This window comes from Ailuropoda melanoleuca, chromosome 6 (assembly GCF_002007445.2).
Source record: "Ailuropoda melanoleuca isolate Jingjing chromosome 6, ASM200744v2, whole genome shotgun sequence".
NCBI classification, from domain to species: Eukaryota; Metazoa; Chordata; class Mammalia; order Carnivora; family Ursidae; genus Ailuropoda; species Ailuropoda melanoleuca.
In genome coordinates, this window is record NC_048223.1 from 113,169,460 (window position 1) to 113,195,856 (window position 26,397).

At 46.8% G+C, this 26,397-nt stretch overlaps 2 protein-coding genes across 6 annotated transcripts in view; one reads left to right on the forward strand and one right to left on the reverse strand.

Annotated features, from left to right (window-relative positions):
• LOC100467296 (nebulin-related-anchoring protein) overlaps positions 1-4,213 on the reverse strand; it is a 69,714-nt gene extending 65,501 nt beyond the window's left edge. For all 5 annotated transcript variants that reach the window (XM_019805782.2, XM_019805776.2, XM_019805779.2 and 2 more), the window contains exons 1-3: positions 3,983-4,213; positions 3,546-3,640; positions 2,881-2,968 (exon numbers count right to left, since the gene is read on the reverse strand). In XM_019805782.2, the coding sequence (XP_019661341.2) occupies positions 2,881-2,968; positions 3,546-3,640; positions 3,983-4,054 (255 nt within the window). In that variant the 5' untranslated portion in view covers positions 4,055-4,213. The remainder of the gene's footprint in view (positions 1-2,880; positions 2,969-3,545; positions 3,641-3,982) is intronic.
• A 6,677-nt stretch (positions 4,214-10,890) lies between these two features.
• Positions 10,891-26,397, forward strand: part of CASP7 (caspase 7) — a 29,712-nt gene continuing 14,205 nt past the window's right edge. The window contains exons 1-2 of the mRNA XM_034663297.1: positions 10,891-11,023; positions 17,012-17,121. Of these exons, the coding sequence (XP_034519188.1) occupies positions 17,012-17,121 (110 nt within the window). The 5' untranslated portion in view covers positions 10,891-11,023. The remainder of the gene's footprint in view (positions 11,024-17,011; positions 17,122-26,397) is intronic.

A 26,397-nucleotide genomic window follows, 5' to 3' on the forward strand; every position in this document is an offset into this window, starting at 1 on the left:
CGGATTTTGAGAAACGACCGCGAACACGACATAGACTGAAAGCAGTGTTTCTGGTCGGCAGCTCTACTGATATTGGGGGCCGGTTAACTCCTTCGCCCAGGGCTGTCTGAGGCACTGCAGGCCACCATAGCTGGTCCTTACCCATCAGATGCCAACAGTACCCCTCCCTTCCAGCTGCGACATTCTAGTCCCCAGACACCACAAATATCCCCTGAGGAGTAAAATTGCCCTCCTCGAGAGCCATCGCCTTTAGGAATCAGAATCGCGTGACCAAAATAGATAGAAGGCCTTATTTGCTGTCCTCCACCCATGGGACAAATCCATCACTGGGGAGTGCCTGCCTCTCCAGAGACTTTTCATGAGATTCCGATTATTGTGAGGAAGTGGGGAGGGGAAAAAAAGCCGTGACACTTATGAGGTAAGGAAGAAGCATTAAGAGCTAACGTCCGTCCTCTGAAAAAAAGAGAATCTAGATGTTTTATTCTCCTACAAATACCATGCACACCTACCAAACAGGAAATTTTGTCTTAGCCATTTCTTTCTTTATTAATTTTCAAAAGGGTGACATATAGGAAACACAAAAATGTCAGCCTGCTTTGAATGCCAACTCAAATTCTTTCCTTTCCTCCTTCATCACCATCACTGAAACATCCCTTTTGTTCTTTCTTTTAGCACAGGCGCAACGAATTTGTCTTTATTCAATTGGCAAACTCTCTCAGAGATGCAAGAGTTAGGTAAGAAAGTCATCCATCCATCCCCCTTCCTCAGGTGCCTATAAGACCCGGGGCCTAGAAGGGGCACAGCTGTCCATTTGAAATTTTTCCTGGTGGGGGAGCAGGAGAAAGTGACCTCCACAGCCAATGGTTTGGCATAACACACACATACACACACACGCACACACACAAATATACATGTATACACACACATACCACGTACACACAAATATACACAAAGACGTACACACACACACCACACACACATATACATACGCACACACATACACGCACACGCACATACGTATATCCATACACCATGTACACATGTGTGTGTGCCCGTGCACTCCTATTCACACCTACACCCACACATACACACACTCCCCATACGCACACACACACATTTATACACATGCACACATATTCGCGCAGAAGCAAACAAATGCACACACAGAGACGTCCCGGGAAGCTCACATCACTGTCTGTGGCTAGAACCAGAACCAGCAAAATTCTCACTCTAGATCGGGCCTGTCACACACAGTGAAAAGAAAATAAATCCACTACCACCTCAAAGAAAAGTAACATTGTGTGACCTGTTATATGATTGGAAGGTAGGGACATGCCAGTTAAGAGCTAGTGGAGTGTGGAAAAGTAAAGATATTAGGGATCTCGTTGTAAAGAGCGTAATAATATGTACAAACAGCACTCAGATGGTGTAAGTACTTCTCCTGGGGTTGAATCTGTCAAACGCTGGCTATCAACGGTAGAAACATCTGGATGTTTATAAACATAAACAAGTGCTTTTTTCCTTCTGGACAATTGGCACTATGTGCATAGAAGTAGGCCAACAGAGCAGTTTAGGGTATGGGTTCCAGAGTCAGAGAGATATGGATTGGTACCCACTGTAAAAGCTGGCAGGTTACTTAACCTCTCTGAGCCTCAGCCTCCTCAACTCTAAGAGATTACAGAGGATTCTTGTGAAGAACAGGTGAGACAAGATAAAGAGCCCAGCAGAACGTTTGGCATTCTGTTTAAATAAGAGCTACACTCCGTATTTATCGCAGTTTTGTGTAGCAGCCCTTAGACGTCAAGAGACGAAAACAAGATCCTAAAAGAACGAAGCCTCTCAGTAATCTAGGATGGCTTGTGAACGCTTAAGGCTTGCAAATCCTTCAAAATCAGTGATGTCTGAGCAGCTCTGCACCTCGGGCTCCTTACCAGCAGAATGGGATAATAATAGTACGTACCCGATTGGAGACTAATGTGTATTAAGTGGATTAAACGATTGTACAGTAACTGTTACATGAGCATGTTAAAAAAAATAATAAGCTCACAATTAGTGCAGGGCTCTTAGCAAAATAAGCTACTTGGCAGGAGGTGTGAGGGAAGCTCTATCGAACACGCGTTTTTCTGCGGAGACTGGCGGCCTGGGCAGGCCCAAGAGGCAGTCCAAGGTGAGGGGACATAAGGAGGGTGGCTCACTGACAGCCTTCCACCTCCTGTGCAATTTTCTATTTTTAGAAAGTTGGTAGCTCCGTCCCACAGAGCAACTTCCGTGGGGCGGGGGCAAAGAAGTTAAATGAGTCATCACTTTAATAAATGCAGGCATCCCAGCCATAGCTAGCTATTTGACAAGACCCCATTGTTGGTTTTTCAAAAGAGGTTGGTTTATCAACATGGCTTCTGTGTCTATCCAAACATCACTTCCAAATCAAAATATCTTTGACCTACCCCTGCCCCCAGGGGAAAGAGAGGCTGCTGGTAATCCTAAAAACTGCTGAATTCAGAGAGATTTTAAGAGTGTGGAACTAGAGGTATTTAATTTTCTATAGCAAAAGAATCATGGGAGAAAGTAAGGAAAGGCTCTTGTAATGTTTTCCAGCTACATAAACTTTTGGGTTATTAGGCACCTAGTTATACAGGGCCTATCAGGTAAACCGCCATCAATGTGAATAGAGCTGGCAGACAGAGATTACAGAGACATCAGATAGTTAAGCTAGATTATCTTGGCTCTTACATTGTGGTAGGACAAACAGCAATATCTGTTACTTAAATGCACTTATAAATGAAGACATGAACAGGTTCAATGTCAACACAGACACTTAAAAACCTGAGTTAAGAAATTTTCTTTAAAGGCTATTTTGAAATTCAAAATTAAGTCACTTACCCCATGGATGGTTTCTGGGGACTTCCTCGCATTTAGATTTAATGGAGTATGATAGACACTTGTGAAAGTGTTGTTCTTGGGGTTATGGCTAGAAAAAATAGATATAAACCAAAATTAGAAATATACTTTAGATGATTGAGTGACTATCCCTAAAAGTACAGTCATTTTTTAAAAAACTGAAACATATAAAACTTAATAATTAAGTTTATGATTTTCCAGGCAATGTCTTAAAGGGAAAAAAAAGGAAATCAAATCAATTCAATATATATAACTTAGAGACCAAATTTAACTGGAAATGGTCACTTAAAAACTTTCTGGAAAAATAGAAAAGGATTCTGGAATTATTTAAAAGAAAAAAATTAAAGCTCTATAGGCATATCTGTGGCCATTACACTGTTCTGCACAGTATTTAATGATTTGACATGGGGTTATAGCAGATATATTTGACTTTTTACTTAGAAGAAATCTGAAAATTTCAACTTTCTGTCCTTTGCATAAAATCCTGCCTTAGGGCTCTTCAATGATTATATATAAATGAAAACTTTGGGGAAGATATTTGTTGGATTTAACTCTGGGCTGTGTGATTGGAAGCTCTGGTTGGCTACTTGTTAAGAAATAAATAAATAAAACCCAAGAGGTGGTGAGATGGGACACCAAACACTTACGCGTGACAGTATGGCTTTTTCTGGTGACTCACGAAATTATTAACCGACAGCATCATCTTGCAAACTTCACAGTGAAAACATGCCTTATGCCAGATCTGGAAATTATATAGAAAAAGATGTAGCAAAATTACCTTTTCTTCCAGACTCAGGATTCTTATACATTTCCAGGTAAAAATGGATCCTTAGAGATAAAATGGTAATACACACACATACACACACACACACACACACACACACACGACTACAATATGTTAAATAAATGAATAACCTTTTTTTTCAAGGCAACATAGAAGACAGAGATAGAAATGGGTAGAACTGAAGAAAAATGAGAAATACATCTAGTTTTGATGGTTCAAAAAACTTTACATATCCATATGCGAGAAGATAAATCTCCCATATTGGTTATTATTTCCAAAGGCCAAGAAAGGTCCACTGACCTGATCAAGACAGTTGATCTTCTCAGCAGGATAAACTCCATACCCACACCTAGAGCAAGCCTGCACATTCATCTTGATGTCCGAAGAGAGAAGACAAAGCTAGGCAATGGGCAAGAAATCCAAGGAAAAGTCCCAGGCTAGCTGTGCAAGTCTCCAAAATCCTGACCACTGTTCAATTCCCGTAGGCACCTTGATCATTCAAAATCCAACTTCCACTTTCCTTTGCTGACCTTCTAGTTTGAAGTCAGCAGCTGGATGGCTTTTAAAGCTGCCACTTACTCAAGGGGCTATTTTGGCCACTCACTCAGCACGCATGCGCCTGGGAAATTAGGTGGAGGTATTTCTAGCTGACATGTTTCTCTAAATAGAAAAATGAACTCACGACAGCATCATGTTTATGTGGGTGACCGAATCCTCGTGTATGACTAGGCAGCATGTAGTAGTTTAACACGAACTGTGATCATAACCCAAGAAAAGAATACAAAGAGATAGGACCTACACTCATCCAACAATCCAATTTAGAAAAGCTTGCTCTGTGCAGCCTATGACTAAAGCAGAAAGGCTGGCTCCCAAAAATATAAGAAATAAAACGGGATTGATTCAATCCATGGAAAACGTAAACACCGTATTTGAAATTTTGGCTTTATCTATTAAAAATGTTTACAACATGGGGCGCCTGGGTGGCTCAGTCAGTTGAGCATCCAATTCTTGGTTTTGGCTCAGGTCATGATCTCAGGGTCCTGAGATCAAGCCCTGTGTTGGGCTCCACATTCAGCAGGGAGTCTGCCTGAACAATCTCTCCCTCTGTCCTTCCCCCCACATCTATCTCAAATAAATAAATTTTTAAAAATCAATTTCAAAAATGTTTACAACAGTGAGGCTGAAAACTGATATATTTATTTGTGTTGAGCTTCTGCTCGAATGCAAAACTAAGAACACTGTAGATCTTTCAGTGGTTTGGCCCTTATGTTATACTGGGCTGTTCTAAGATCTGTCTGTTTATTCTCTTGCCTCCTGGGCCTGAAGTTGGGGCAGCTTAAAGACAAGCCCTCTCTTCCTGGCTTTCTGTAGCTCCTCCATTGACTTCAGAGTGTCCTCTACATGCCACCTTAAAACAGACCTTCTAGAAACAGCTTACAAAAGATGGCACCTCATCTGTTCCCATCCCTCAGCTCACTGCCTCCCATGACCCTTACCCTGCTTTATGTTCTTAATGGCAGTTAATCCCCACCTAATATCTTGAATATTAGAATCTCTGCTTTTTAAAATTATCTGTCTCCTCCATCAAAATATAAATTCCATCAAAACAGGATCCCTGGTCCTTGTCATTTCTATCTCTAGTGCCTAGCACAAGGCCTGACACAGAAAAGATGCACAATAAGTATGTACTGAATCAATGAAACAAATTTAATACTCCCACCAAAATGCCTACAGAGGCCAGAAGTGAAGTCATAAGTCATATTAGGGACCTTCCCAAATTGGCGGGCACATGCCCCATCTGATGCAACCACCACTCCTCAATCCCAGGCAACTTGTCTTGAGGGAATCAGTACCTAGCCCTGCCAAATACCGACTTGTCCAGGGAAGCCAAATACTTGCATTTGCACATCAAAATCTCTGTTTTGTAAAACACTGGGAATAACACAAGGGCAGGGGCAGCAGAGAGTCCAGGACTTGGGCAGGCTACCCCTTAGTGACCTTTGGTCTAAACACTCTTGAGATAATGGCTGGAGGTCCCTAGGTGGAGAGAAGTCAGCAGTACTTTTGTTTTGTGTTAGCTGGGGTGGGGTGGGGGGCCGGGAGAAGGCTGCAAAGCAAGTAAAGGAAAGTAGAAAGTAACACTCACAGGACACTAAGGAGAGGCTGCAGTCTGAAGTTCCCACAGAGAGATAGCGGGGCCCTAGGCTGCTCTCTCGCAGGAAGGGGACTCTAGGCAGGGACTCCGGGCTCCGGAAGACTCCCACACTGGAAGGTGGTGCAGGGCAGCTTGAGCAAATGGGAACAACAAAGAACAAAGACTTGAAGCCTTCCCAGAACATTCTGCTCTGTACCAGGCTTCTCAAGCCTGACCTGGAAGTGGGCTGCAAGCCCCAGTAACCACTGAGAGAAGACTCTGCCCCAATCCAGAGGGATGTGGAATTACAGTCAGATTTCATCTAAGGTAAAAGCCACATGAACACTTCTAAGGTATGATGGGGTGGGGGGCCGGGAGAAGGCTGCAAAGCAAGTAAAGGAAAGTAGAAAGTAACACTCACAGGACACTAAGGAGAGGCTGCAGTCTGAAGTTCCCACAGAGAGATAGCGGGGCCCTAGGCTGCTCTCTCGCAGGAAGGGGACTCTAGGCAGGGACTCCGGGCTCCGGAAGACTCCCACACTGGAAGGTGGTGCAGGGCAGCTTGAGCAAATGGGAACAACAAAGAACAAAGACTCGAAGCCTTCCCAGACCATTCTGCTCTGTACCAGGCTTCTCAAGCCTGACCTGGAAGTGGGCTGCAAGCCCCAGTAACCACTGAGAGAGGACTCTGCCCCAATCCAGAGGGATATGGAATTACAGTCAGATTTCATTTAAGGTAAAAGCCACATGAACACTTCTAAGGTATGGATGCCCTGGACAGCTGCAGCCGATTCTCACTCAACCTCTCAAAAACAGAAATTACCAGAATGAAGAGGTTCAATTTGACCTGTACCATCACTTCTGCTTTTAAAAGGCATTATTAGATATCAGAAATCATGAGGAGAAACCATCACAGTGAACTGGAAATGGATCTCAGTGTAAGGAACTCAGTGACCACTCACTGTTGGGGTAAGATTGACACAGCCCTGGTCTGCCTGGCCAGCACAGTGGGCCATCTCTCCTTTGTCCATCGCACCCCGCTCACATCCAGTAGATGTGACTACCTTGCCACAGTGACTACCTCAGGCCATCCAAGCCTTAGCTGATAAGCACACAACACTCCTATGGCCTTCAGGATTGGCCTGGGGTCCCCAGAAAACAGAACATGAAGCAAAGGCTTATGTTTAGGACTTTACTGAGCATTGTAGACCCAGGAAGCAGAAGTGAGGAGGCAGGAAATGGAGGGGTGAGAGTCAGTATGAAGGTTCATTGTCAAAGTAGCCAGTAGCTGATGTGAGGCGCATAGGACTGCTTGATCTCCATCTTCCAAGAGGCTGTATAAACAACTGCTACTCGGGACCATCTGCTACATCAAGGAAGGTGGAGGAATGTATTTGTGGCCCATTTCCCTTTGGTGAAAGTTCTGCCCCATTGGGTGTTAACTCCCCTACACGTCTGTGCTATGGGAATGCCCATGGCGTCCCACAGCATCTTATGCCTCAACAGCTACAGGGGGAAAGCGAAGGGCAACAGAAGGCCCAAGACACTGTTGGTCGTGCCCCCATGATGATGGCAAGGCCACACGGAGCCTGCTCCCCCTGCTGAGGCTGGGCCGGCACAAGTGAGACAGGTGAGGCTGTGTGGCTCTAAAGTGGCTCCTGAGACATGTCTGATATGCTGTCCCATCAGCAGGGCGTCCAGGACTTGGGCTTGGTTGTCATGAGCCAGAGCAGAGAGTGGAGAGTCTTGGCCCTTGATTTGGATGTTTCTGCCAACACTGTCCCACGTTTCTTTGTGGGTTTTTTGGGGTTTTTTTGTCTTAAGTCTTGACTCACAGGGNCTTTGTGGGTTTTTTGGGGTTTTTTTGTTTTAAGTCTTGACTCACAGGGAGATTGTGATCAGTGAAAAACCCCACATTTCGTTTCACATTAATGGCTATCATGTTCAGTGTGTGGGTAATTGATTTTTTTTTTTTGAACTTAAACATAGCACTGATTAATCTCTTCAATTTCCTCCTGTTGATGGTGGCCCCATTGCTTCAGCTGGTCAAGATCTTTTGGTACCGTGGTTCTGTCATCCAGAATATGAGGTCATTCTTCCTAGCTCTGAGTCATTTCCAGTGCCTTCCAGGGCCATGGATGTGAAATGGTTTTGAAATTGCAGAGATGGCAAATTCAGAATGATGAGAAATCTCCCCATCCTTTGCTCTGTCACTGTCACTTTGCTTAGACTGGAGCTGTTCCTCCCATGCTGAGGCTGTGTGTCAACCTTAGTTTAGGTTCTCCCAAAAGCACAGCTTGAGGTGAGGACTTTGGGGAGTGCTTCCAGAAGGCAGGAGTGAGGGTTTGAGTGAGCCAGTAAAGTCAAATGTGTTATTCTGAGCTAATTACCATGGTGGGTGGCCTATAACAACACATCACATCACATCATATCACATAACAGGCTGCTATCCCTACCTAGAGCTGAGATACAGAGCCCCCCACCACTCCCCACCCCAGGGCTAAGTTCCAAACCATGTTGGAGAGAGTATGTCTGTGGCTCACTAGATGGCAGAAAAGTCACTGTGGTGCTGCGCTAGTGGAACTTGCTAGAAATCTATCATCTAGAACCTTCTGGAACTCTATGCTCTGGGTGCTAGAGAGAGCTGTTCATAGGAAGGTCTGTCACTGGAAGAATTCTGCTATAAAATCATCTGAAGGAGTGCCTTCAGCATTTCTGGGTTCTGCTGACTACCAGGCAGAGCAGTAGCTGGTCACTGGAGAAGCCTCTGTAAGAGCCTGATTCTCCAGGAAAGAACAGGAAGGAAAATTCATTTTTTTTAAGGCAACCTGATTCTGGTTCTGCCAGTAGCAAGTCTGTGATATGGGCCATTTCTCTGAACCTCAGATTCTTTATCTATAAAATGAGCAGAGGGATTGGACATTAAGGCCCCTTCCAAAATCTAACGGTGTGTTTCACTCTATTTCATGAGTAACCTGCAAAAACTTACATTTATAAATTAGTAACTAATTTTCTTTACTGGTAGGAAGTTTTCATTTCTTAAATAATTCACAATTGAATTCCTTTAAAAAGCAAATTATCTTACTGTCTATAGGACTTAGTTCCCACGGACATTTCAGAAACACGGATGCTAAATAAAGAGTAATGCAGCCTATCTTAGCCTGTATGGGCTGCTGTAATAAAATACTACAGACCATGTAGCTTATAAACACCAGGAAATTATTTCTCACCGTTCTGGGGGCTAGAAGTCCAGGATTAGGGTGCCAGCATAACGAGGTTCTGGTAGGAGCCCTCCTTGGGGATGCAGACAGCAACTTTTTTTTTTTTTTTTAAGATTTTATTTATTTATTTTGAGAGAGAGACAGCCAGCGAGAGAGGGAACACAGCAGGGGAGTGAGAGAGGAAGAAGCAGGGTCCCAGCGGAGGAGCCCGATGTGGGACTCGATCCCGAAACGCCGGGATCACGCCCTGGGCAGAAGGCAGACGCTTAACAACTGCGCCACCCAGGCTCCCCCAGACAGCAACTTCTTGTGCCTATGTCCTCATAGCGTGACAGGGACTAGAAAGCTCCGACCAGTCTTTTTTTAACTAAGGGCACTAATCCCACTCTCCAGGGCCCCATCCTCAATGATTTAAGCATTTCCCAAAAGCCCGAGCTCCTAATGCCATCACATTGAGCATTAAGTTTCAACATATTAATGGGGGGGTGGTTACCAGGAACACAAACTTTCAGCCTATGGCATGGCCACACTGGAAATAGTGTAACTGTTTAAAATATTAAGGAATTCAAGATTTTTGCAGAATAAATTATAATTATGCCCTGACCCTTACCTGGGGCCGGTCTTCCTTAAGCCAAGAAAGTATCCTTACCTGGCGAGATTGTAGAGACAATACTGAAGTCTGAGGCCCAGAGTAAAGCAAGCAAACACAAAGAAAAGATGTGGCTCTTGCCTGATCTCACGCCATGAAGGTTTCCTTTCATTCAAGGTGTTGAAAGTTCTTTAAAAACAATTTTTCTGGGATAGATAATAGTGTGATTTCTTCTCAGATACACCGGAGTCTGACCGGGTTAATTAGTTGCTGTCCTGAGGAGCCTCGGAGAGAAAGACATTGGAGGCGCTGGCCGGAGCCCCAAGGGCGAAGAAAGGCAAAAGTGTGAGTGGTGCGCATGTGCGCGTGCGTGCGTGCACGTGTGTGGGGGCGCAGGGGTAGGAGTGAGGTGAAACCCAGGAAGAGCGTGGTCCCTCCCACGTTAGACCAAGTCACGGCCACATGCTCAGTGGCTGACACTTGGGGGCGCTCCATAAATATAGCGGGACGGATTCTGGCGCTACCTCCAGACAAGTTCTCCGAGTTGCGAGGCGGGAACTCGCCTAAGGGAGGAGTTCGGGGTCCCACAGTCCACACGCGATCCGAGGCGTCCCCAAGAGTGGACACTGGAGGCCCACCGGCAACCCCACGGCTGGCCCCAGAAGCCCGGCCCGGAGAAGGTAACCAGCCGCTGCGGGCGCCGAACACACTCCCTTCCCCAGGGTTGGGGCGCCCACAGCACAGATTGGGGTCGAGGGCCTGGCTGGGGAAAAGCCCTCTGGCTGTGGGACTGGGTCCCCGATACTGGATACTGGTGCGGAAGCCCGAGTAGAGGTGCAGACGGGGGACAGTAGCGGCAGGAGAGAAGGAGGGGCGCCCCTGGCCAGCACTGGGGCGTCGAGCGCCTCGAAGTCCCTGGAGCACGCTCTTCCGCGTGCGCGGCTGGGGCTCTGCGCGGGGCCGGTTTGCAGAGCGCGCTCCCGGGTCACTTGGAGTGCTGCTGGGGGTGCAGAAGGTGCTCTGCCCGGGGACAGTGAGCGCGGCTTCGGGGTCATAGAGCTGTCGGCCAACTTCACCCAGCACGCTCTCCGGGTGCGCGGCCAACTTCGCCAGGGCGCCTTCCCCCTGGGCGACGGGCGCCGACCCTGGTGCAGACCCGGCGACCGGTTCTGCAGGGGGCGCTCTCCCGCGACGGTTCGCGCGTTGGAGCGGGTCGTTGGACTCGCTAGCAACTCGGGAGAGCGCACCAGCACGAACGGGAGGAGACTGCCCCGCGCGACTCCGCCCCCTGCCGCTCCGGGCCTTTTAGTTTCGCTTTCGTTGGGGCGGCCCCAGACCCTCGCCGCCGAGGGACCGAGACGGACACCCGCTCTGGACGCCCGGCCGCCGCGGACACGGTAACTTCGGCCCCAGCCTCCATTTGCGCCCCTCCGCCCCGCCGCGCGCGCTCCTTCCCTCCCGCCCGCCGCGGTCTCCCCTCCCAGCCCCCGGCCGGCTCTCCTCCCACCCCCCCTACCCCTGGCCCGCCTGCGTTGAAACTTTGGGGAGAGGGCTGGGCACCGCTTGCTCGGTTCAGCTGGTCCTCCCTTCCCTGCTGGCCGCGGGATTTGGAAAAGGGGGCGTGGATTGAGACCGGAGAGAGGGGATGGGGATCTCGCTGGGCTGACAGCGAGCGCCCCGGTGTCAGACAGCCCAGGGCGCCGGTCTCCGCGCCCCAGTTTGTCAGCTGTGGGCCTCGGCCTTCCCTGTGCCCGTCTGTTAAATGGGAATGGTGGTGACCGCGGGGTGAGTGAGGGTCGCTGCGAGGACGGAAGGAGGTGACTGGTGCACATAGCAATGCCTCGGTCTGGGCTCAGTGTGCAGGAGCTTCTGTCATCCTGGCTGCGGCCGCTGGTGCAGGGCTCTTGAAGATCCCTGGAGGAAGTAGAAAAAAGGCAGGACCACAGGCAACCTTGCAACCTTTCACCGGTGTATTCAAGTTGTCGTTTATGGGGCAGTAAACTTACTTCTGGGTTATACTGTGTCAGGCCTCTTCCCTTGAACTCTTGCCCAGGTGGACTCCGTGGCTCTAGACTTTGTTTGCTTACAGACAGTTTCCTCCTTCAGGGGCTCTTGACCTTCAGCCTCCATAGGCAGCCCTCACCTAGGTTCATAATCCACCTCTGGTTCCTGTTAGTTGTGTGGCCCTGGGCAGGTTACTTAAACTCTCCGAAGACACCGATGTTTCTTCTGCAATATGGGGTGAAGGCTCGCACCTCCTAGCAGTGCTGTGAGCCTTTGGTGACAGGGGGGTACTGACTGCCAGGAGAAACCCTTCTCCAAGTGCCAAAGGTGAGAGGTGGAGGTCCTCGGGGTTGCGTCTCTTTGAGCCTTTTAGGGAGATTCTCTTCACTGGGGCGAGAGTGGGGTGCAAGTTGTGTTATGTCACTTTTCAGAGGAAGCAGCTGCAGTGAGTCCATCTCCCACCCATAAAACACACACACACACACACACACAGAGTTCAGGATATATTTGGGGAGTGATTTCCTACCAGATGTGTACCAGTTGCCTATTAAAATGTGTTTAGAAATAATCACTAGAGGAATTTTTTTTTCATTCTACACAAAGGCTGCTTAAGATATGGATGTACTTTTAAAATATGGGTGAAGGTTGACAGCTGAATGTTTTCTTAGTCTTGAATTCTGCCAACAGTGGTGATAATAAGGAATATTTATTGAACATCTAGAAGGTGCTACACTGTGCTTAGCACTTTACGTGCCTTTTTCCATTCATTCCTCACACCCAGCCTGTGACTTAGGCATCGTTATCTTCCCATTTCACAGATGAGGAAGCTGAGGCTCAAAGAGATTGAGCACTTTGTTCAAGGCCCCATGGCTAATAGATGGAGGAGCCAGTTTAACCCCTGATCTGTTCTTCCCGTGACTGGGCTCTCAACTTGGTTGTGTTGTCTGCCCTGTATCAACAATTTATTCAGGGCACTGAATGATTCAAACATTTTAAGTACGTTTTAGTTAAAACATTTATAAAGAGGGCGCCTGGGTGGCACAGTGGTTAAGCGTCTGCCTTCGGCTCAGGGCGTGATCCCGGCGTTATGGAATCGAGCCCCACGTCAGGCTCTTCCTCTATGAGCCTGCTTCTTCCTCTCCCACTCCCCCTGCTTGTGTTCCCTCTCTCGCTGGCTGTCTCTATCTCTGTCAAATAAAAAAATAAAATCTTAAAAAAAAAATTTTATAAAGAAATATTTCTTGGGGCGCCTGAGTGGCTCAATTGGTTAAGCATCCAGACTCTTGATTTCACCTCGCATCATGATCTCAGGATCGAACCCCTGCATCAGCCTCAGTGCTGGGTGTGGAGCCTGCTTAAGAGTCTCTCTCTCTCTCTCTGCCAATCCCCAGTCTGCAAATAGGGTCCTAGTGGATCCTAGTGACAATAAGAGTGACAATAGCGAACTAGTGCTTACGTAGAGCTCCTGGCAGTGCTGGTGCTTTCTCTGCATCACATGTTGATTCATTTAACAAGAAGATAGACACGTTCAATTGAAGACAGATGTGCCGTGGGATAAGCAGTAGCCCTGGAGTGACTGACTGCTCTTGGCAGCCTGAACCGTACAAAGGGGACAAACACCAGAGAACAACAGTAGGCCTGCCCTCGGCAGGCACAGCAGACGTGAAATAGGACCAGATTTTCTTGGTGGGCCCTGAGGAAGAGTGGAAATACAGGGTCAACACCAAGTCTTGGTTTGACTGCAATGATCTGGCCAAAATTAGGCACCCCACTGGGTCAGCAACCCCTGTTCTGGGTGAACTTGATTTTACCAGATTTCAAGCCCAGCCTCATAGGAGTCAGAAAGTCACTGAGTGTTTGCTGTCCTCACTGTCTAGGAAGTAGGGACACAGAAGACCCTTGTAGCCTAGTGTTTGGAGGGAAAGCTCTGGAAAGCCTCCCACCACTGAACCATAGAAATAAGCCTGAATTTTATGTCCCAGTACCCAGTCCAAAGTCTCCTCCACGTGGCTGGGAAGGACGAGGCATTTCAGCTGCACCCTGGCTCTGATGGAGCCCGTGCGCAGTTCCCTTCAGCCTGCAGAGCCCCATCCCCACGCTTCTCAGACCTCTGCTCAGATATCTCCTCCCCTGAGAACCTTCCCTAATTCCTCTGAGGCTCGGTAGGGTCCCCTGGCATGGCCACAGGATCTCGTGGCACTCACCACAGTGGCAGCTCCACACTGGTGCCATCCTTTTCTCAGAGCCTGTCCGCCATCAAGGCAGCACCAGGTCAGCGTGCTCCCAGCTGCATCCCCAGCTCCTAGCATGCAGCCCGATGTGTCAGAGCCCCCATAAATACCCACTGAATGAATGAGGAGGAGTCGCCAAAACTCTTCCCAGCACTCCCCACAAAATCAGAACCAATGTCTGGCTTTCTTAGGAGCTGTTTTGCTTAGGGTTGTCCTTTTTAAAAAAATTGGTCGGGGGCGCCTGGGTGGCTCAGTCATTAAGTGTCTGCCTTCGGCTCAGGGATTGATCCCGGGGTCCTGGGATCAAGCCCTGCATCAGGCTCTCTGCTCTGCTGGGAGCCTGCTTTTTCCTCTCCCACTCCCCCTGCTTGTGTTCCCTCTCTCACTGGCTGTCTCTCTCTCTGTCAAATAAGTAAATAAAATTTTTTAAAAAATTGGTCACATTGTTTTATCATCGTATGTCCTAGACTCAGCCTTGAGGACTTAGCATCAGCAAGAGGCCCAAGGCTTAAATTCCACATGAAACATAGCATCTTTTCCTGATGGATTTTGTCCGACTTTAACTTGTTAATTTTGAAAATATGTCTGTGCTTTGCTAACCACAATCCCCATGGAAAAGTAATTCTATGTAAAGGAGATGAAATAAAAACTATTGAGTGTTTCTGCGTGCCTGGGTTTATGCTTCTCTGATCTGGGGATGAGGTTATCTCTGTTTCCAAGAAACATTTTGCACTCTAATCTGAAAAATCTAACCACCACCAACCGGACAGTCTTTTTGGGTGTTGAGAAATAAGATGGCCACCCGGCTTCTCACAGTCCTTGTAGAGAGCTGGTGGGGGACCCTCCCTCCCTCTCAGTTCTCTCATCGCTGTCCAGCTCACCGCTAAGGGAAGCTGCAAGGTGACGTGATGATGCCACTCAGAACTGAAGGCCTCCAGGTCAGCACTTTGCCATCTTGGACGCCTCTCCTCAAGCTGGATTCCTTCTCCTCCCCACCTCCAAAAGTCCTTACTTGTGCTCTGGCGCACAATGTGTTCTGTCGAGGGGATGCCTTCTTGTTTTCCAACTGACTTGTTTTCTGACCCTCATCGCTGGGTGAGCCTAACAGGAATGAGGACCTGCGCCTCCCCACTGTGGCCCACTCTGTCTATGCAATTGCTCAGAGACTGAGACCAGCAGAAATTGGACTCTGGAGAGGTTTTCCGTTGTTACTGAAAGCCAAGCCCTTCAGGGGGAAGGAAACAGGAATTGGTTTAGGAAAAATGACTTTAGTCAACAGGCTGTACTACCAACCAGCCGCATCGCTTTTAGCTGATTCTTTTCCCTTCGGACATTGGTTTCTTCCAGCTTTCCATTCAATTAATATTTATTCAGTAAGCACCTTTTGTGTGTTAGGTGCTTCTGCTGTGATGAACTTGGAACTGTTGTGTTTGGGCTAAACAATAAGCAGAGTGAAAATAAGCCAAAGACCAAGGGGGTGGGGGGACCTGATGAGATAGGTGTAATCAAGGCAGACTGCCCTATGGAGGTGCCATTTAAGCTGAATTCTGAAGACTGATTATTAGCAAGCTGGGCAAAGATGTCATGTCCAGCAAATGTGTGGGTGGTGACTTCCAGAAAGAGAGAACGGTGAGCCCTGACAGAACCTGAAATGAGCATAATATGTTTAAGGATGCTGAGAGGCTGGATGGTGTAATGGTAGAGGGCAGGAGGTGCTCTGGGTGAATACTGCTGGCTTCAGATCCAAGTCCTACTATTTACTAGTTATGTATCCTAGAACAAGTTATATCACTTTTTCTAGCCTCACCTATCTCGTCTCAAAGAGCAGTGATCGTAGGGGTGGTCTAACAGCATCATTGAGAGTATTAAATAAGATAATGCTTACAAGACAATTAGCATGTAAATACTAATTCAGTTTCTATTCTTTTTTTAAGATTTTATTTATTTAAGAGAGAGAGGAGAATGAGCAGGGGGGAGGGGCAGAGGAAGAAGCAGACTCCCCTCCAGGTAGGGAGCTCGACGCAGAGCTCGATCCTAGGACCCCCAGATCATGACCTGAACTGAAGGCAGACGCTCCACCAGCTGAGCCACCTGGTGCCCCAGTTTCTATTCTTACTGTTCTTTTTTCTTCTTTAAAGTAGACGGAGTAGTAGATTAGTAGGAGAGGCTACTTTTTTTTGTAAAGGGCCAGGTAGTAAATATTCTAGGTTTTTCAGGCCACGTGGTCTCTGTCACAATTGCTCGACTCTGGCTGTGGCGGGAAAGCAGCCATAGACAATATGTAAATGGTATCTCTGTATTCCAATAAAACTCTATTTGCAAAAGCAGGTAGTGGGCCATAGTTTGCAGACTCCAGTAGTAGATAACAAAGGGTCTTAAAATCCTAGGAGATGGGTTGAGATTTAAGCTTTTTAGATGGTAGGGATCTCTTAAAGGTNGAAGGTCCTTTTTTTTTTTTTAAGATTTTATTTATTTATTTATTTGACGGAGGGAGAGAGAGAGAGAGAGCACAAGCAGGCAGAGTGGCAGGCAGAGGGAGATCGAGATGCAGGCTCCCTGCTGAGCAGAGGGCCCCACCCAGGAACCCTGGGATCATGACCTGAGCCAAAGGCGGACAGATGCTTAACAGCTGAGCCACCCAGGTGCCCCTTTTGAAAATTTATGAGTGGGAAAATAATTTTGGTAGAACCACGTAAATAAAAGAATCTGATACAGACAGCTTTATACCCCAGGCTGCTCTTGTGTTTGAACTGGGTTTGAGTGATGCCAGGAAAAAGATGAGACCCTTATAACCTTTCGGGAATGTAGGGGAGTTCTGGTCACCACAAACCTTGACCTACCTCCCACAGCTTCTCCTATAGGGAACCTCTAACAAAATCACGGCCGGATGCAAAGCTCCCTGAGGGCACGGATTTTGTTTCCGTAGCTGTAGCTGATGTCTCGCCCATCTCCGGAACAAAGCCGGAAATAAAGTTGGTGCTCAAGCTTTTGAATGAATTGTTGGTACAGTAGACCTGCAGCCTAAATACGCCAGATTGCTCACCTGCAGCCTTAGTTAAAAACTGTATCCTTACGAGTGCTGCTTAAAAATACCCGGAGGCTAGTGATACCACAAAATAGCAACGGTCTGGTTTGTTTTTCTCCTTCCAGATGGCAGACGATCTAGGCTGTGGCATGGAGCAGGCAGCTGGGGATGCGGGCGGTCCAGATGCAGTTGACGCTAAGCCAGACCGGTCTTCCTTTGTCCCGTCACTCTTCAGGTAAGTTTCCTTCCTTGCCCTGGGCCTCTTCAGCCCCGCATGCCCCTGCTACCGCCACACGCGCACGGGGAGAGGGACATTCTGGGCAGGAGGCCTGTGCTGTGCATGGAACATTTGCACAGAATCCTGCCAGCTGTCTGTGACAACACTGGGATTCCCGTGTGCACTCCCTGTCTCTGGGGGCAAGCCCAGACTGGGGGGGGGGGTCTCTTGCTTGGTGGCTGTGCGTCGGGGTGGCAGCTGTCCGGGAGTGAGGAGCTGTCCTCAGCAGAGGTGGTGTGCATCTGGCCTCCTCTGGGGCAGAGTGTGGGCTGCTGCCGCCAGCTGGGACCAGGTTTGGCTGAAAGGCCGAATCCAGGGACAGGAGACAGGAGGTATAAGTGTAGCGCTCCCTCAAAGCAAGCATCCTGTCTAGTGATCTCAGTTTGTCTTTTCTTGAGTTAACTTCTAAAATTCTAAATTTTGCATTTAATAATAATAAAATCTTTGGTTATTACATTCTTGTATGCCAGCTCAGTGTTGCATGTTGTAGCCCTCATAATCCCAGGAGGTAGTTCTATCGTTATCATCACTGAATAGGTAGGGAAACTGAGGCACAAAGGTTTACTCGCCTGCTTCTCTGAAGACAGTTCATAAATGGTAGAACTGAGATTAGAATGTACATGGTACCAGCACCACTCAACAGCTATCCTGTGCTTTCCATTTAAAAGTGGAACTGCAGGGACACGGAGGAGCCCCTTAACCTCCTTTCAACCTTGGTCATGGAATGGCAGGCAGTAGGGCTTCCTGGCAGGAGGCTGGAATGCTTTGTGGGTCAGAAGCATCTGACTGTTTGGTATCTCCTAAGCCAAACCGCACCTGGGAGGGACAGTCACAGAGATAAAAGTTGAGGTTAGGGAGTGCTCCCAAGCAGTGCTCAGGAGGGGAAGAGTTGGTGAGGAAGGGCAGCCTGGCTCCCTGTGACATGCCAGAGAGAGCCTGGGGTCATACCATCCCAGACAAGACTCGAAAAAGTGGGAAGATCTCCAGCATCCTGAACCCAAATTCCATTGACCTTTGTGGCCATTTAGGGTCAAGAATACCCAAGCAAATGATCAGAACATACAGCTCCAACCCCGGAGAACTTTTGAAAGCCATCAGGTCAATCGATCCAAGCTAAACCACCCCCCAGTGCCAGCCCCTTAGAACAGTGGCCATCAAATGCTTCGTTCACATAGCTGCAGAGTGATCTTTAAAACTACATGTGCACTCATACATTTTAAGGTGACACAGAAATTTCTTGTCATAGTTGCAAAGGATGTGAAAATATTTCAGTTTTCCCAGCTCTTTGCATGAAGCAGGTTGCCTCTTGGTGACAGAGAAGAGGAACCATGTAATGGTCATTTCACGAGTCTTATTTAGTAAAACCTTTTGATGTACTTCCCAGAAATTATGCGAAAGCCCGTGGTGTGTTGTAATTATTGACATTTAAAAATCACTTGTTTATATGTATGCAGTGGAATCTAAATCCACAGGAGTTTTTTGTTTGTTTTTTTTTTTAAGATTTTATTTATTTGAGAGAGAAAGAGTGTGGGGGGGCTGGACAGAGGGAGAAGGAGAAACCGACTCTGTGCTGAGCAGGGAGCCCCATGCTGGACTCGATCCCAGGACCCTGAGATCATGACCTGAGCCGAAGGCAGATGCTCAACCAACTGAGCCACCCAGGCACCCCGTCCACAGGAGTTTTATAACCATGTTTCTCCACTAAAATTGGACTCGAGCAAGCTGTCTTTAATATTTAGAATTTTTGTTGTTTTTTTTTTCTTTGAACTCTTGTGTTTCCATTTATTTCCCCCACAGTATTTTACTCTGTTTTAATGGATTTAGTTGCTTGAAAGTCTTTTATTGATCACCTCATCATGCATCCCTATAACATATATGTGTGCACGTAGACATATGCATAAATTGTAAGGCCTTTTTCCAGGTATCATGAGTATTAAATTTCTCCTACGTTAAGTTACTAATAATTTCTCCTAGACTAAGTTTCTGTCTGGCTATTATTAATTCACAGTTGGTCCAAACAAATGTTGACAAATCGTCAGTGCCATTAAATAGTTATTCATCAAAATAATTATTAAAATAGAAATTGCATTTAAATTACAACTTTTAATGGGGAAGCTGGCTTTTAAAAAGCTGTTTACAAATAAATGGACAAATAATAGTCATTGCTAGAATAAAAAAGAGTTCAGTATCACCTCTTTTGCCTGTTTGTCATTTTTAGAGATAGAAGTGCTGAGAAACCACGAATAAGTACATGGAATGGGCAGCAGTTTTCTTATAATCCACTTAATTCTTCTAATTCCTTCTAAGTTCTCTGCCAAAAACTGACAAATCTATTAGGTCCTTCTGCAGTTGTATTGAGAATGATGAGAAATTACCCGACTTACAAAAAGAATTGTTATTCAGCTCTTAGAAGCATTTATTTTTTTCCTTCCTGGGAAGTACACTCAAAAGGCTTTATCAAAACTTCTCCAAAAACCATACATTAAACCTGACTGTCTTTATTTGACTGTCTTTATTTAGAGGCAACTTATGTAACCCAAAATATTCCCGACAGAGATAAGATAATTAAAATAGCAATGTTAAACATTTGACAGTATCCTTTCTTTTTCTTTTTTTGGTAAAATGCTTATTTTAAACTATCTGCTTTTTAAAATATTTCATTGTTAAGACCTTGGAGCTGCAAATGTAGCTCATTCACTTATGTAAAATGTCTGTTCTGTATTCCAGTTGACAAAGCCAGTCCTTCTTGCCAGACCAATCAGCCTCACTAGATTTGCTTTTAACCAGTAAAGGTCTGATACCATTTTCAGTTTGGCAAATGTTGTATTAGGCATCCCCGTGACAACCATTTTGTTTCTAATTCTTGGAGGATGGTGGGTGGGTGGACGGATGGATGGATGGAAGAAAGGAAAGTAGGTTGGATGGATGGATGCAAGGAAGGAAGGATGGAGGGATGGATGATGGGTGGTTGGATGCAGGAAAGGAAGGAAGGATGGAAAGAAGGTTGGATGGATGAATGCAAGAAAGGAAGGATGGTTGGATGGAGGGTGGGGAGAGAGGAAAGGAAGGAGAAGGAAAGGGCACAAAGAAAGCCCATTGCTGTGTTTACCTCCCTGAATCAGTGTTTATTTGCTTTGCTGTCACAGAACTCTAGCTCAAAAGTGATAGTCTTTGGAAATAATCGGGGTAAAAAGGCAAGGTCATTATATAAAAGCCATATCACTCCCGTTCCATTCTACTATATATTTTTTTATAAGTGTATTTCTTAAACATATGAATGAATTTGGAACAGCCCGGTGTGGCCCCAAACAGCCCCATTTCTAAAATGCCATCCTTCACCCTTATTAGACTGTTGTATAAATAGAAAGCCATCACGGTGCTTCATTCAAGGGGACCCACAGATACTGATATTTGAATTGTCTGTTTGTTAGAGGATGTGGAGGTTTTGACATCACGTAAGAATAGGATGGATGAGATCCTGCTCTTTTTTTCATGTAGTGGGAGACAGGACACTGACAAAGGGGAGGCAGTATCTCAGGCAGACCAGTTTTAGGAGAAATACATATGGAAATTGAGGATCTGGTCATTCATTTCCTTAAAGTTGTCTGTGTCTGCACGTTCTGGATGGTCTTTGAGTGCCCTGTTCGAAGACCTCTGCCTTAATAAGAGGTGCATCATTTTGCAAAAATAGATAATGGTCTGTGATATGGGTTTTTTACCCCCTTACATCCTTTGGAAAGGTCAAGAAGCCTGGATAGTCTCCTGTATTCTAGTGCACTGTACCTTTTTTTTTTTAATAGCATGGCTGACATTGACCTCAAGCTTCATGTTATCAACATAAACAGTAATTATCCTTGCAAAATACTTGAATTATATCCCATTTTCCAGTTAAATATTCAAATTAAATTAAACAGGCAGTGGCCAGATTTTGGAAGAGTTTGTCTGTAAGTCACATAAAGGATTTGGAAGCTGTTTATTTTAGTTGTATGGATTGTAAGACACGACTGTTGAATTAAACAATACTGAGCTACAGTAAATGACAATTTAATGTCTTATTCTTCCAGGCTGTGTATTGTTAGTTTTTTTATTTTCTCTACCTTCACTGGACATCAGACTCCAACCCTATATTATGTGATGCACAGGCCACCTACCAGGGAGGCAGTCAATTCACATAAACTTCTACCAGAATTTGTGATATACCCTTAAAATTTAGGTTTTATCCTTTCATTTTTTTTTACGTAAGATGGAAGGTTTTTTCATTTGACTTTAAAATTAACCATGTTGGGGCGCCTGGGTGGCTCAGTCAGTTAAGCTTCTGCCTTCTGCTCAGGTCATGATCCTGGGGTCCTGGGATGGAGCCCCACATCAGGCTCCCTGCTCAGCGGGGAGCCTGCTTCTCCCTGTGCTCCCTGCGCCTGCTCATGCTCTTTCTCTCTCTCGAGCAAATAAGTAAAAACTTTAAATAAATAAAATTAACCATGTCAGATGCCATTTTGGGTCACTAATTCATTATTTCAGTCATTCATTAAATATCTATGGAGCAACAGTGAGAAGTTAAGCCCCTTGTACCAAGTCCCATAGTTGATTAGTGAATTTGAACCTGCATTCATCCGCCTCTCACACCGAGCTCTCAGTGAGGACTCCCAGTGCTGCCTTCATCTGCCAGGCTCTGTGTTTGGCCCAGGGCTGCAGCTGGAAACAAGGTCAACAGCATCCGTGTGGTCCCAGCCCCAGACACTCACATCCCTGCAGGGAAGGCAGGCATGCAACAGGTAACTGAGCTATGGTGGTGGTAGGCAGGGCAGAGCAAGGCGCTGGGGGAGTAAAATTGAAAAGGGCACCCAGCCTGGTCTTGGGTGAAGGAATTCCCCTCCCCGGAGATGTGACATGTGCTAAGACATGATGGGGGGAGAAGGATGGCAAAGGGGGGTGTGGGTGCATGAGATCAGGGTGGTGCATTCTGGCAGGAATGTGGGATGTGGCAGGTACCCCAGAAGAGGAGATGGGAGAAATGGACAAAGGCCAGATTTTAGAAGGGCTTGTCTGTAAGTCACATTAAAGATTTGGATTTGATCCTAAGAACAAGGAAGTCATGAAAGAGTTTAAGAAGTAGAGTGACTTAGGGGCACCTGGCTCAGTGGGTTAAGTGACTAGCTCTTGGTTTTGGCTCAGGTCATCATCTCAGGGTCCTGAGATCGAGTCCCACATTGGGCTTTGCTTGGAGTCTGCTTGAGATTCTCTCTCTCCCTCTCCTTCTGCCCCCCCACCGTGCTCTCTCTCTCTTTCTTGAATAAATCTTAAAAAAAAAAAGAAAAGAAAAAGTAGAGTGAACTGATCAACTATACCTACCAAAAAAAAAAAAAAAGCTTGCGAGCTCCAGAGCTGCAGCACGGGCAGGCCCTGAAGAGGGGCTGTTGCAGTTCTCCAGGCCAGATGCTAGTGGATCGCGGTGGGTGGAGCAGAGCAGCTGGACCCCAGCGGTGACGAAAGGTAGAAGCAACGGGACTTTGTGACCAAAAGGAAGGACGGGCTGAGAGGACAGAGACGCTGAGGAAAGCGGCACCTGAACTCCAAGGAAGATTGGAGTCATCTCGTGACCCCTGAGCCCTCTGGCTAGAGAAAGGGGTGATGAAACCCCTATTTCTATTGTCATAATGACAGAAGGGCCCAGCATTTGCCACCGTTCATACCTTCCCTGAACATTGCTGCTGCCTTGGCTTTACTGCCTGAAAGGTCATGACAAATTTGGGGGGGTGCCAGGGCCTTGAACTGTGACGGGATGAGACTCGGAACAGTGTGATTTGCTGCAAAGAGCGGGTGTCCACAGTCACACGTGGCCCATCGACACCCTAGGCCTTCAGCTCTCTGTCCTGAGATTCCAATGGGGATTGTTTATCCTGCTGAATGGAACTCACTGGAGTGACCTGAATACAGCAGAGCAAATCTGGGAGGTGCGGCAGCCCCTCTCGTGGCCCCCTCCGCGGAGTGCCAGACACCAAGTATCCCACACGTCGGGTGTGTGGGTGCATCCATGCCCCTGATGGCCGGCACCCCACCCAGCCTGTCCTGTCCCCAGCTCCCTCTCCAGGGTGTCAGAATGCTATCAGGTAAGGCAGTGGGGCGGGGACAGTGGCGCCCCCTGCCTGTTTCTAATTGTGGATACCTGCCTTCCCCTGGAGACCTCAAGGATTCTGGGAAACAAGAAAGAAGTCTCCTTCCTCCCCTCCCCCAAGGACTCCCGGGCCCCAGGTAGTTCCAAGCTCTGAGACTTACCTTGGCTTTGTCGCCTCCATGTCGCTAGATGGCATCACAGCATCGTTTTATTTCCATTCCATGGGTCCCTGAGTAAACCCAGCTGTTCTTTAACTTACTTTAAAAAAAAAAAATAAAATGACGAAATTTTATTAAAATGTTTTCTAATTTCCTGATTATTGAAGAACACTTGGAAAACACAGGAAACCACAAAGGAAGAATATTCAAGATATTAATTTAAAATGAGTAAAAATGTTTGGACTTGTAAACAGAAAAGACTTAGAAGAAATCAGTATCTGCACCGTCGACTTTCCTTATGAACCACAGTTTATGGAACAAGTTCTAGAATCATCTGTGCTCGAGGAGGGGGCTTCCTCTTGAAGTAAAGGTAACCCTAGCACCTGGCACGGGGTATCTGCCATGCAAGGTACCTACCATCCAAGGTAGCAGCCTGGTCCCTGCGCTGGACGTGAACTAGGGTTCTCACTAACTGTCTAGGCATGGCTACGGAAATGACTGCAAAGAGCTAATTGCTGAATTGTAGTGTACTGGGAACTGTGGGAGGCAGGGGCAGGGAAGGAGGAGGAGGGAGAGCCCGAGGAGTTGGAAGTGGACAGGAAGAGCCTGCCTGCCAGGGCCAAACCACATGATCAGGCCAGGCCTCGAAGCACAGGCTCTCGGAATGTGGTGGAGGCCCATGGACAGGGTAACTTTGGTCCTGGTGGCACTACTGGGAGCCACTGTAGATACAAGACTGGGCACATTTGAGCTGTGAAATCAGAGGCGCCCTTCTCGGTCCTGCTCAAGGTCTCTGCTAAAGGAAATAAAAGACGAAGTAGCAAACAGATTTCACACACTCAGATTTCCCCGGGACCTTGGTGGAAGCTTCTGGGTCCCTGCAGAGGGGGGTGTTTATCCTTCCATTTCCGGAGTGAAGGGGGCAAGAGAAAAGCCTTGTTTTCAAAACTTGATAAACTCCCAGTTTTTGAGGTGCTTGTTCAGATCCCGTGGGCTTTCTGCTCCGTGTCATCTTTGTGCTCCGGCCTTTGTGCTCCTCGAGTGTATTTAGTGAAGGCCACTGGCTTCTAATTCTTTCTCCTTCATGGCTGCTCGGGTTTCTCCGCCAGCTAAGTGTTCTATGTAAACAGATTCCTGTAAAAATGTATGTTCTTTGTATAATTATAAGAAAGACCCAGGTGGCCTGTCTTTTCATTTGGAGGGGAGGGTGTTTCAGAAGCAGCAATGCTTTGGAATTAGAGAAAAGGACAAAGATAGCAGACCTTTAGCTCATTCCAAACAATATGTTCCAAATTAATCAAAAGCTCTTCGATCACACCGATTGACTGAAAGAGGGCCAGGGCCTCTCAAAAGAAAAGGAATGTAAAATATAACGCAGGGAGTTGGCTTTTCCATAGAGGAAGTCTTCGAATTCAGGCTATAGAAGACCGAATGCGTGTCTCCCAAATGTGTATGTGAACAGTACTAAAGGTTCAATGCTGTATTTGAAGCAGTGACACCACTTAAAATGACAGCAAGGGTGGCATGGAGGCGGACATCCCAGGTTCTGGTCCTGGCCTCCCAATCACTGGTTGAGGGACTAGCTAGTCCTTTGACTTTTTTGAGCCTCAATTTTCTCCTCTGCGTAATAGAAATATGAACACCTGTCCATGGGATTGTTTCTGAGACTTGAATAAACTGTCAGCTTGCTGAATCATCCGGTGAGGAAACCGAAACCAAACATCCTTCCTGAGGGGGAGGAAATCCTCCCATTGTAATGTTAAAACTGGAAAACTCCTGAAAACATGGTGTGTCCCAATTTCCTCCTCTGATGGCAAAGTGAAGACCAAACAGGTAAAGTGCTTTCTTTACCCACAGTCACCCAGCAAGACCAGGCCCAAGACCCAGGTCTAACTTGGGGTCCAGTACTCCACCCCTTATATCAAGGGCCAGTTCCGACTGTGGTGGCGTGGAGCCTTTCGACCACATTAATCCACCAGCAGGACAGTTTTTCTCTCCTACCCAAGTGGGTCAGCAAATTTAATTCTCCGTTGTAATTGCTCCCCTTTCTGCTTCACTTCAGCTGAGGGATGGATGGCGTTCCAACAGGGCTGGCAATGGGCTTTCTGATAAAGAGAGCCAAGTGTCCATTCCAGGAGCAGAGAGCCACACCTCTAAAACATGGTCACAGGATCTAGAAACTTTGACGCTCCACACATGCAGAATTCTTTGTTATTTTAGGTTATTGGCCTCCTAGAAGGGAAAAAAGTGAGCTGGAGGGTTAAAAGAAAAACGAAGAAGGCAAGTAAATGATCGGGTTTTCATAGTAATAAAAATGTTAAAACCCTATTCTAGAAGTAAGTCTAGTTAGAGAAGTACTTCGGGGGGCGTCTGGGTGGCTCAGTCCGTTAAGCATTGAACTCTTGGTTTCCACTCAGGTCATGATCTCAGGGTCGTGAGATGGACCCCCAGTCAGGCTCCATGCTCTGCAGAGTCTGTTTGAGAGTCTCTCTCTCCCTCTCCTTTGCCCCTCCCCCCTAAAATAAATAAATAAAATCTGAAAGGAAGGAAGGAAGGAAGGAAGAAAAGAGAGAAAAGAAAGAAAGAGAAGTACTGTGAATCCAAGGCCTGTTGTTTCTCCAGGGCGCACACGGTCACAAGTAAGAGATGCACAGTGTGGCCTTGCACATTCAAACCCCAAACTTGCTGGAGCTCAGGGTGTTCTGTCTGGCACACTTCTGTGATGAAGAGTCTGCCGTTCCTCTGAAGGTGGCAAAGATAAATGCAGTGAATGTGTCAGAATGCGGGCTGAGTCCTGTTAGCCATTCTAAGTTCTGGAGCCTGAAGCCGTAATACATCAGTTTTAGGCCATTGAATTCTGTCCTTGATTTCCCCTGGTTGATTTCTTTAGTCTTTTATCAAAATTTATTTTCCTTTCCTTTTTTTTTTTTTTTTTTTTTTTTAAAAAAAGAACCCCGGGGCGGG